This window comes from Oncorhynchus gorbuscha, linkage group LG12 (assembly GCF_021184085.1).
Source record: "Oncorhynchus gorbuscha isolate QuinsamMale2020 ecotype Even-year linkage group LG12, OgorEven_v1.0, whole genome shotgun sequence".
NCBI lineage: Eukaryota > Metazoa > Chordata > Actinopteri > Salmoniformes > Salmonidae > Oncorhynchus > Oncorhynchus gorbuscha.
Window position 1 is genome coordinate 68,514,192 of NC_060184.1, and position 12,807 is coordinate 68,526,998.

Here is a 12,807-nt window from a genome sequence, read left to right on the forward strand (position 1 = left end):
AGAGACACACACAGACAGAGATAGAGAGACACACACAGACAGAGATAGAGAGAGAGACACACAGAGACACACAGAGACACACAGACAGACAGATAGAGAGAGAGACACACACAGACAGATAGAGAGAGAGACACACACAGACAGAGAGAGAGAGACACATACAGACAGAGAGAGAGAGACACATACAGACAGAGAGAGAGAGACACACACAGACAGAGAGAGAGAGACACACACAGACAGAGATAGAGAGAGACACACACACAGACAGAGATAGAGAGAGACACACACACAGACAGAGATAGAGAGAGACACACACAGACAGAGATAGAGAGAGACACACACAGACAGAGATAGAGAGAGACACACACAGACAGAGATAGAGAGAGACACACACAGACAGAGATAGAGAGAGACACACAGACAGAGAGAGAGAGACACACAGACAGAGAGAGAGAGACACACAGACAGAGAGAGAGAGACACACACAGACACACACAGACAGACAGAAAGAGAGAGACAGACAGAGACACAGACACACAGAGACAGAGAGACACAGACAGACAGAGACACACAGACACACAGACAGACAGACAGACAGAGAGAGACACACAGACAGAGAGAGAGAGAGACACACACAGACAGAGAGAGAGAGAGACAGAGAGAGACACACAGACAGAGAGAGAGAGACACACAGAGAGAGAGAGAGACACAGAGAGAGAGAGAGACACACAGACAGAGAGAGAGAGAGAGACACACAGACAGAGAGAGAGAGAGACACACAGACAGAGAGAGAGAGAGAGACACACAGACAGAGAGAGAGAGACACACAGACAGACACACACAGACAGACAGAGAGAGAGAGCACGTGAGATCAGATTACCAACAACATAAGTTACAAAATGCATAAAGATTAGAATGATTGGAAATGGAAGAGAGGAAAAGAGTTGAAGAGAGAACAAAAGGAGATTTAAAAAGACAGCTGGCAGAGAAACAGACAGACTTCACACATAAACATGAGGTTTCTGTTCAGTGTTTTACATCAGGGAGCAGCAAATATAACCACAATGGCTTCTATTTAGTGCCAAATCCCAAGGTAAAAGTTGGCCTTAACCACAGACCTAGGATAAGATTTTACTTCCCCAGATCCTAACCTGAACCATTAAATAGATGGAAATGTATCTGTTCCTGTATCAGTGGTTTAGGGCACTGCTTCCCACTAATGTACTTGTGTAGCCATTCAGTCATTGTGGTAGCTGGTTGAGGGACCAGACCCCTGAGGTACTCCACCCTCTTACCCTGTAACCCTCAGCCTCTCTGTCTGTCTGTCTCCTAAACCGGCTCTGTCTACGCAGACAATGAGATGAGGAGCCCAGGGGACAGGGTCTACGGTGAATTCACAGACATTGTGTGTGTGTGTGTGTGTGTGTGTGTGTGTGTGTGTGTGTGTGTGTGTGTGTGTGTGTGTGTGTGTGTGTGTGTGTGTGTGTGTGTGTGTGTGTGTGTGTGTGTAAGAGATAGTATGCCTTTTGAAAACATGGCTCCTGTTACTCTCTGCATGTCAGTTTTGTAGGCCTGTAGTCAGACCAGGACACACAGTAATTTTAAGACCCAACAGGGACCACTCTTTCTTGGGCAAGAGGAAGCAGGCCAGGCTGGGTACGGAGCAAATCTCTACACCAGCATATAGCCTTTCTATTTATCGCTCTGACACACACACACACCTGCTGCAGGCCAACGGGATGCCCACGAGTCATAAAGATGGTCTTTGTGTTCTGAGCAGAACCGTGGCCCGGTCAAGCTGAAACCACAGAGCTGGGTGGTCCGCTTAGTATTCTCTCTATCGCTCACACACACACACACACACACACACACACACACACACACACACACACACACACACACACACACACACACACACACACACACACACACACACACACACTTTCCAAGGGGAAACCATCAGCGAGAGAAGCTGATGTTGAAAGACGAGATGAGCCTCTGCTCTCTGAGGTGCGTGTCTGTCTGCGTGTCTGTCTGCGTGTCTGTCTGCGTGAGAGACAGAAAGAGTGTATAGGACACAAGTAGAAATAGTGACTCAACAAAAAAAATCCCCCCACACACAAAAAAATGGTTTGAGAATGGTGGCTCGGGGTACCTCAGGGTAGATGAAAGAGGCTAAATGGTCTTCATGGTGGAGTTGAAGAGTAAATGAGGAGTTTAAAGTGGTTGTTTAAACAAACAGAGTGTGAAGTCAGGAACCCAAGCATAGAGCCCTGCCTGAACCCACCACCCCTTACAAACAACACACACACACACACCAGGAGGAGAGGATCACAGTCACCTCTGCTATGAGTGGTCCGGGGAGGATCATGGGGAAGAAAGAGAGGGATCTAGGACAGGGGAGGGAGGGGGGGGCTGGAGGCATTTGTAAGGCCTTGGAGACCCAAGTCCGGATATGGCTTTTATGCTACAGAGAGTCAATTACGTGTGTGTGTGTGTGTGTGTGTGTGTGTGTGTGTGTGTGTGTGTGTGTGTGTGTGTGTGTGTGTGTGTGTGTGTGTGTGTGTGTGTGTGTGTGTGTGTGTGTGTGTGTGTGTGTGTGTGTGTGTGTGTGTGTGTGTGTGTGTGTGTGTGTTTTAATAGCGTTAAGTGAGCCATGACTTGGACATTTCCATGCGGTGTGGTGTATTACATTAACCTCTGAGCTGCATGCCAAGCTTTTAACATCTACAGTTATTTACTACTGTAACCCTGGGCAACCTGCAACCTTTAACCCTAACCCTCTGAGCTGCATGCCAAGCTTTTAACATTAGTTATTTACTACAGTAACCCTGGGCAACCTGCAACCTTTAACCCTAACCCTCTGAGCTGCATGCCAAGCTTTTAACATTAGTTATTTACTACAGTAACCCTGGGAAACCTGCAACCTTTATCATCTACAGTTATTTACTTCTGTAACCCTGGGTAACCTGCAACATCTACAGTTATTTACTACTGTAACCCTGGGCAACCTGCAACCTTTAACCCTAACCCTCTGAGCTGCATGCCAAGATTTTAACATCTACAGTTATTTACTACTGTAACCCTGGGTAACCTGCAACATCTACAGTTATTTACTACTGTAACCCTGGGAAACCTGCAACATTTATCATCTACAGTTATTTACTACTGTAACCCTGGGCAACCTGCAACCTTTAACTCACAACCAGAACCTTTATAGGCAGCACATACACCAAGTACCAAGCACACCCTAACACACAGTCCTACACTCTGCATCTTCCCTGTGTGTGTGTGTCTGACCTGAAGCAGTTGCAGAACAGGATGTGTGTTTGCGAGTGTGCGTGCATTTCTTACCGGCAGCAGATGACAGCCTTGCAGGACAGGGCGAGGTCTAGGAAGGCTTGGCGGAGCTCGAAGGACAGGGCGTATTTTAGAGTCTGTCCATCGATGATCAGAGCCAACTCATTCTCCTTCCCCAGAGAGTCACCCAGAGATGTACAGTGGGCTGTCAGGGTGGCACGTGTAGCCTGGTGAGGGCAAGAGAAAGAGGGGGTGAAACAACACACACAGACTGATTGATATCTATATATACACACACACACACACACACACACACACACACACACACACACACACACACACACACACACACACACACACACACACACACACAGGTTTGAAGCAGAAAGAGATGTGAAGGTATACACTGGAAACACACACACTCGCACACACACACTCGCATAAAACACACACAGTACATGCGTGAGGTACTCGTGTTTGTTGGACCAGTCGGAGCAGAGTGTACAGGCCGTTTATGGGGCAGTAGTTTGGGGCAGGTTTATAATGGAGGAACAGGGACTGATAGAGAAAACAAACATCCCATATACTCTAATGAGAACCATGTGGACAGGCAGGCACGCAACTCACCACCACACAGCCCACACAGGAGAATACACACACACATGTGGAATACAAGGCTTAATCCACACGCAAACACACATTTAAAGGATATGCTTATATCCACATTTAAACTATAAATAGAAACACACTTTCACAATGTTCAATATAAAGACAGATAGATGTACAATGAGCTCTGAATGTATTGGGTCAGTGACACATTTGTGGTTGTTTTGTCTCTGTACTCCAGTACTTCGGATTTGAAATGATACAATGACTATGAGGTTAAAGTGCAGACTGTCAGCTTTAATTTGAGGGTAATTTCCATCCATATCAGTGAAACCTTTAGAAATTACAGCACTTTTTGTACATAGTCCCCCCCCATTTTAGGAGACCAAAAGTATTTTTGACAAATTGTATAATTTCAAATCCAAAGTGCTGGAGTACAGAACCAAAACATTAAAACAATTGTTTCACTGTCCCAACACTTTTGGAGCTCACTTTATTGTAGAAAAACAAAACTACGGTCCCAGGCACAAACATGGGTACGAACCCACAGAGAAGACTAGGTTATTTTCAGTCCAATGACCCCAGCTCATCCCTGTGACCTGGACTGATTGAGATGACCCTCCTTCTATCAACTGACTAGTGTGTGGGGGGAAACTACACAGCCCTCCTGTCAACTGACTAGTGTGTGGGGGGAAACTACACAGCCCTCCTGTCAACTGACTAGTGTGTGGGGGAAACTACACAGCCCTCCTGTCAACTGACTAGTGTGTGGGGGAAACTACACAGCCCTCCTGTCAACTGACTAGTGTGTGGGGGAAACTACACAGCCCTCCTGTCAACTGACTAGTGTGTGGGGGAAACTACACAGCCCTCCTGTCAACTGACTAGTGTGTGGGGGAAACTACACAGCCCTCCTGTCAACTGACTAGTGTGTGGGGGAAACTACACAGCCCTCCTGTCAACTGACTAGTGTGTGGGGGGAAACTACACAGCCCTCCTGTCAACTGACTAGTGTGTGGGGGGAAACTACACAGCCCTCCTGTTAACTGACTAGTGTGTGGGGGAAACTACACAGCCCTCCTGTCAACTGACTAGTGTGTGGGGGAAACTACACAGCCCTCCTGTCAACTGACTAGTGTGTGGGGGAAACTACACAGCAATCACACACACTCCCTTCATTTCCCTCATACACACATTATCCCCCACCCCGCTGTCCCTACAAAATGTACACACACACAAACCGCATTCCCTCCGAAACTGATACAACAGCGGGCTGTCCCTCCTCTCTCTTGAAAAATCCCCTCTTGTTTTCTCAGCCTTGGGCTGTGTGTTTTTCTTCTATCCCAGAATTCCTGTTTGCATTTACCTTCTCCCAAACAGGGGAGAGAAAACACAAACAGAATGAAAGGATTAAAGAAGATTACAGGTTGTCAGAGTTCTGCAAATCAAAGTCTTTGCGTGTGTGTGACTGTTTGAGCTGGCGTGCGTGTGCGTGTCTGCGTGTTTGTGTCAAGGGGCACTGTCAGATACAGTCACAATCCCCATCCATCTACCCTAGTGTAATATCCTCATTCTGGGAAGGACAAAACAAACATTTCATTTTCTCAAAGCAATTAAGAAAATAAATGAACTAAGCACCTCAATTCAAAAAGGAAGAACCTTGTGCCGGTTGTCAGGATTACATCACCTCAAACACACTGTTCTTATGAGGTAGTTTGGTGTAGAGGGGCTGTCTGTCATTCTGTTATTAAAACTTCTTAGGGCCCCTTTTTTCTCAATTTCCGCCTGAATGGCGTGTCCAAAGTAAACTGCCTGTTGCTCAGGCCCTGAAGACAGGATGTGCATATAATTGGTACCATTTGAAAGAAAATACTTTGAAGTTTGTAGAAATGTTAAAATAATGTAGGATAATATAACACAATAGATATGGTAGGAGAAAATCCAAAGACAAAACAACCAGAATTATTTTTTATTTTTTTGAGACCATCCTCTTAGAAATGCAGGGGAAAGGTCGTATTGTAAAATTCCTATGGCTTCCACAGGGTGTCAGCAGTCTATGTTCAAGGTTTCAGGCTTGTAACTTCAAAAACTAATAATAACAGTCTTTGTAAGAGGACATTCTTGGAAATCGGTGTTTCTGCGCACCATGACGAAGTTGCGCACCTGCTAAAATCGGTTTCCTATTGAACATAATTATTTCCGAAATAAATATTATAGTTTGATTACATTTTAGGGTGTCTGAGGAGTAAATAGAAACGTATTTTGACTTGTTGAAACAAAGTTTAGGGGTAGATTTTCAGATTCCTTTCTTTGCAAGTTGAACGAGTGGATCATTCAAGTCGATGTCACCAACTAAACAGACTTTTTGGGATATAAAAAAGGATTTTAAATAACAAAAACGACACTACATGTTATAGCTGGGATGCTTTGGATGACAAATCAGAGGAAGATTTTGAAAAAGTAAGTGAATATTTAATCTTTATATGTGAATGTATGAAATCTGTGCCGGTGGAAAAATATTTCTATGTGAGGCGCCGTCCTCAAACAATCGCATGGCATGTTTTTACTGTAATAGCTACTGTAAATCTGACAGTTCAGTTAGATTAACAATAATTTGGGCTTTCAGACAATATAGGACAATTATATGTACCTAAATGTTTAAAATCCATAATAACTATTAGAATTTTATTTGAATTACGCGATCTCCAGTTTCACCGGAAGTTTTCACGGGACACTGATCCTTAAGAAGTAATTTGGTGTAGATTGGCTGTCTGTCACTTTGTTATTATAAGGTAGTTTGGTGTAGAGGGGCTGTGTCACTTTGTTATTATAAGGTAGTTTGGTGTAGAGGGGCTGCCACAATATTATGATGAATGTCACAATATCATGAGATATGACAGACTACCTCCATCATCACGATTACACTCCCGAAGTAATAACCAACACTGTGATTCTCTTTCTCTCTCACACACAGCCGCACTCACTCACTCACTCACTCACTCACTCACTCACTCACTCACTCACTCACTCACTCACTCACTCACTCACTCACTCACCTCAATGAGTCCAACTGGCAGCAAACAGTGTAATGGCCTAACACGCCGGTGTTAATAACCCACTGCTACTTGTCACAGCAGATAGCTAGTCTGTGCTAGGATGGTCTAACAGAACTGAAATCAACACTTGTTAACCGATTATAAAATCATTATCAAACAGTTTGCAAAATCACCACATTATTGGTTATGTAACTTATTACACCACATGTTCTTAATGTAAAACTAACCATTTCACATTTGTTCTGTACATCTGCAGATAAGAGACACTGCAGGCTGTAAAATTACTGCATCTAGTCCTCTTTCTCACAAATGCTGCCTGTTTTTGGAGAAGACTGGTGCAATCAAGGACTGTACATTTTTCCATGTCACTGAATGACACCATAGTCCCTGCGCCCAATAACACTAACGTAACCTGTCTAAATGACTCTCACCATAGCACTCACATTTGTAGCCATAAAATGCTGTGAAAGGCTGGTCATGGCTCACATCAACATCATCCCAGACACACTGGACTCACTCCAATTCGCATACCACCCCAACAGATCCACAGATGAGGCAACGTCTATTGCCCTCCACACTGCTCTTTCCCACCTGGACAAGAGGAACACCTATGTGAGAATGCTGTTCATTGACTACACCACAGTACCCTCAAAGCTCTTCACTAAGCGAAGGACCCTGGGACTCAACACCTCCTGTAACTGGTTCCTGGACTTCCTGTTGGGCCGTCCGCAGGTGGTGAGGATAGGCAATAATACATCCACCACACTGACCTTCAACAAGGGGGCACCTCAGGGGTGCGTGCATAGTCCCCTCCTGTAGTCCCTGTTCACCTACGACTTCATAGCTGTGTACAACTTCAACACCATCATTAAGTTTGCCGACCACACAACCTTAGTAGGCCTGATCACCGACGCCAATGAGACAGCCTATAAGGAGGAGGTCAGAGACCTGGCAGTGTGGTGCCAGCACAACACCCTTTCTCTCTCAACGTCATCAAGACAATGGAGCTGATCGTGGACTACAGGAAAAGGAGGGCAGAGCACTCCACTATTCACGCCGAGGGGGCTGTAGTGGAGCAGGTCGAGAGCTTCAAGTTCCTCGGCGTCCACTTCACTAAACAGAGTCATGAAGAGGGCATGACAACGCATCTTCCCCCTCAGGAGGCTGAAAAGATTTGGCATGGCCCGTTAGAACTTTCTGATGGTCTACAGTTCCACCATTAGGAGCATCTTGACTGGCTGCATCGCCACTTGGTATGGCAACTGTTTGGCATTCGACTGCACGGCGCTACAGAGGGTAGTGCGTACGGCCCGGGAACATTACTGGGATCGAGCTCCCTGCTATCCAGGACCTCTATACCAGGCATTGTCAGAGGAAGACCCTAAAAATGGTAAAGCCTTTTTGTACCAACTTTCACTCATCACAGATTCTGCTGCTACCGTTTACTTTCTGTCACTTTATTCCTAGTTATATGTACATATCTACCTCAATGACCTTGTACCCCTGCACATCGACTCTGTACTGGTAAAACGTGTATATTGACAAGTTATCATTACTCATAGTGTGTTAATTATAACTTGTATTATTACTTTCTACGATTTATCTCTCTGCATTGTTGGCAAGGACCTGTAAGCAAGCATTTCCCTGTTCGTCTATACCTGTTTATGAAGCATGTGTCGAATAACATTTGATTTGATGACAGATCTCTCAGTAGCAGGTATTTTCAGTTCGGAACTAAATTGTATTTTTCATATGCATCTAAGCTGGGAACAAGTTGAAACACAGATTCACACACACACAGTAAACCATGTTCTCAGGCTCTTGTGTTGAATCTTATCAGGTTTATATTTAGAGCTGGGCAGTAAGGTTCAGATGGTGTGACATATCATAGGTCACAGTCTCGCCACACACACACACACACACAGTACTGATTGCATTCCAGTGCCCAGCAGACATCTAGGCTTCCATTCAACACACACACACACACACACACACACACACACACACACACACACACACACACACACACACACACACACACACACACACACACACACACACACACACACACACACACACACACACACACACACACACACACACACACACACACACACCTCTGAAGGGTGAGGGTGGGGGAGGAGACAGACACGCTCATATCTGAAATGCAGATTGTCACCAGTGAGATTTAATAAAGAGTTTCATTATCAGCCAAGCATCTGTACAAACACCCACATCCTCCACAGTCTGCCTGACAGACAAAGCTACACATAAACGCCAACACACCTAGACATACAAACACCAACACATACACACAGAAGGTTGGCATAAAATGTGACCATAAATTGAAAGTGTCTACATAGTGTATTAATTAAGGAGAGGTGTGTGTGTGTGTGTGTATGTGTGTGTGTGTGTGCGCGTGTGTGTGTAGATGAAATTTTTTAAATATTTTTTTTATTTCACCTTTATTTAACCAGGTAGGCAAGTTGAGAACAAGTTCTCATTTACAATTGCGACCTGAAATGTATGACTAATGTAAGACTTAACCCTGGTCTGTACAAGCCACCACCTCTATTGCAAAGACTGAGTCTGAGTGTGTGTGTGTGTTTGATATGAAGGTGACAGATGGAGCGTGTCACAGCGTCACTGTCACAAGCTGCCATGTTTACCCAGGAGGCATTGCTCAGAGGGTTTGTTTTGACGAGAGGGAGTGACAAAAGGAGATCCCATTACCCTCCTCAATCATCAACATCAGATGTTTCCCTCTATGCCTCTCCCCATTTCTCTACTTCTCCCTCTCTCATTTTTTCTCTTTACCTCCCTCCCACTTTCTCTCCCTCTCCTACTTTTGCATCTCACACAAAACATAATAAAACAGATTCCCTGTCTTGTTCACACACACACACACACACCTGTCCATAGAGGGTGCTGACAGATGTATAGGTAGCAGCGAAGAAGACATGGAAAGGAGGGGAGGGAGGGAGACATCCGCCTGACTACCAACAGAGAAACTAAAGAAACAGACAGAGAGGAAAGGAAACAGGGAAAGGAGAAAAAGGAGTGAAAAACAAGGAGGACAAGAGATATATTGCAATGGGACAACAGGTCTCTCCTATGAATGATATGCTCCTGCTCTCTCGCTTTCATCTGTAGTGACCTCCTCTCCCCACGGCTGTCTGGAGCTGTCCTCCCACTAGTCTGTCTGCTTTCATCTGTAGTGACCTCCTCTCTCCACGGCTGTCTGGAGCTGTCCTCCCACTAGTCTGTCTGCTTTCATCTGTAGTGACCTCCTCTCCCCACGGCTGTCTGGAGCTGTCCTCCCACTAGTCTGTCTGGTTTCATCTGTAGTGACCTCCTCTCCCCACGGCTGTCTGGAGCTGTCCTCCCACTAGTCTGTCTGCTTTCATCTGTAGTGACCTCTCCCCACGGCTGTCTGGAGCTGTCCTCCCACTAGTCTGTCTGGTTTCATCTGTAGTGACCTCCTCTCTCCACGGCTGTCTGGAGCTGTCCTCCCACTAGTCTGTCTGGTTTCATCTGTAGTGACCTCCTCTCCCCACGGCTGTCTGGAGCTGTCCTCCCACTAGTCTGTCTGGAGCTGTCCCCCCACTAGTCTGTCTGCTTTCATCTGTAGTGACCTCCTCTCCCCACGGCTGTCTGGAGCTGTCCTCCCACTAGTCTGTCTGCTTTCATCTGTAGTGACCTCCTCTCTCCACGGCTGTCTGGCGCTGTCCTCCCACTAGTCTGTCTGCTTTCATCTGTAGTGACCTCCTCTCTCCACGGCTGTCTGGAGCTGTCCTCCCACTAGTCTGTCTGCTTTCATCTGTAGTGACCTCCTCTCTCCACGGCTGTCTGGAGCTGTCCTCCCACTAGTCTGTCTGCTTTCATCTGTAGTGACCTCCTCTCTCCACGGCTGTCTGGAGCTGTCCTCCCACTAGTCTGTCTGCTTTCATCTGTAGTGACCTCCTCTCTCCACGGCTGTCTGGAGCTGTCCTCCCACTAGTCTGTCTGCTTTCATCTGTAGTGACCTCCTCTCTCCACGGCTGTCTGGAGCTGTCCTCCCACTAGTCTGTCTGCTTTCATCTGTAGTGACCTCCTCTCCCCACGGCTGTCTGGAGCTGTCCTCCCACTAGTCTGTCTGCTTTCATCTGTAGTGATCTCCTCTCCCCACGGCTGTCTGGAGCTGTCCTCCCACTAGTCTGTCTGCTTTCATCTGTAGTGACCTCCTCTCTCCACGGCTGTCTGGAGCTGTCCTCCCACTAGTCTGTCTGCTTTCATCTGTAGTGACCTCCTCTCTCCACGGCTGTCTGGAGCTGTCCTCCCACTAGTCTGTCTGCTTTCATCTGTAGTGACCTCCTCTCTCCACGGCTGTCTGGAGCTGTCCTCTCACTTGTCTGTCTGCTTTCATCTGTAGTGACCCCTCTCTCCACAGCTCTCTGGGCCTGACACACACACGTTCCTAAACTACAATAATGTACATCTGGATTAGTATACAAACTCAACAAATATTTACAGTTGGAGAGATGAGAAAGAGCAAGCAGACTGGTTACAGATTCAGGCTACTTCTCCAACATGTGACAGGAATGTTAAGTTAATAGTTGTTCTGGTTTTAATTGAATAGACTAATTACAGTGCTACTGAATGGTCTCACTGTCATCCTAGTCCCTCCCTCTCTCAGGGAAGCTTGCGCGTCTCCCTAGCCCCTCCCTCTCTCAGGGAAGCGTGCGAGTCTCCCTAGCCCCTCCCTCTCTCAGGGAAGCGTGCGCGTCTCCCTAGCCCCTCCCTCTCTCAGGGAAGCGTGCGCGTCTCCCTAGCCCCTCCCTCTCTCAGGGAAGCGTGCGCGTCTCCCTAGCCCCTCCCTCTCTCAGGGAAGCGTGCGCGTCTCCCTAGCCCCTCCCTCTCTCAGGGAAGCGTGCGCGTCTCCCTAGCCCCTCCCTCTCTCAGGGAAGCGTGCGCGTCTCCCTAGCCCCTCTCCCTCTCAGGGAAGCGTGCGCGTCTCCCTAGCCCCTCCCTCTCTCAGGGAAGCGTGCGCGTCTCCCTAGCCCCTCCCTCTCTCAGGGAAGCGTGCGCGTCTCCCTAGCCCCTCCCTCTCTCAGGGAAGCGTGCGCGTCTCCCTAGCCCCTCTCCCTCTCAGGGAAGCGTGCGCGTCTCCCTAGCCCCTCCCTCTCTCAGGGAAGCGTGTGCGTCTCCCTAGCCCCTCCCTCTCTCAGGGAAGCGTGCGCGTCTCCCTAGCCCCTCCCTCTCTCAGGGAAGCGTGCGCGTCTCCCTAGCCCCTCCCTCTCTCAGGGAAGCGTGCGCGTCTCCCTAGCCCCTCCCTCTCTCAGGGAAGCGTGCGCGTCTCCCTAGCCCCTCCCTCTCTCAGGGAAGTGTGCGCGTCTCCCTAGCCCCTCCCTCTCTCAGGGAAGCGTGCGCGTCTCCCTAGCCCCTCCCTCTCTCAGGGAAGCGTGCGCGTCTCCCTAGCCCCTCCCTCTCTCAGGGAAGAGTGCGCGTCTCCCTAGCCCCTCCCTCTCTCAGGGAAGCGTGCGCGTCTCCCTAGCCCCTCCCTCTCTCAGGGAAGCGTGCGCGTCTCCCTAGCCCCTCCCTCTCTCAGGGAAGCGTGCGCGTCTCCCTAGCCCCTCCCTCTCTCAGGAAAGTGTGCACTTGGGAGAGTATACATAAAAGTATACATAAAAAAACTCATATTTTAACAATGAAAAGGATTGGTCTACATTTAGCTAAAAATATCTATGTGAGATAGCGGGGCGGCAGGTAGCCTAGTCGTTAGAGCGTTGAGCCAGTAACAGAAAGGTTGCTGGATTGAATCCCTAAGTTGACAAGGTAAAAATATGTTGTTCAGCCCCTGAACAAG

At 47.5% G+C, this 12,807-nt stretch overlaps 1 protein-coding gene across 12 annotated transcripts in view; it reads right to left on the minus strand.

The window, feature by feature from the left end:
* atp8a2 (ATPase phospholipid transporting 8A2) overlaps nt 1-12,807 on the minus strand; it is a 66,082-nt gene that overhangs the window by 19,623 nt on the left and 33,652 nt on the right. For all 12 annotated transcript variants that reach the window (XR_006830777.1, XM_046292771.1, XM_046292772.1 and 9 more), the window contains one exon: nt 3,355-3,527. Coding sequence is in view for 11 of the 12 variants with exons in the window: in XM_046292771.1 (XP_046148727.1) it covers nt 3,355-3,527 (173 nt within the window). In the remaining variant the exon portion in view is untranslated. The remainder of the gene's footprint in view (nt 1-3,354; nt 3,528-12,807) is intronic.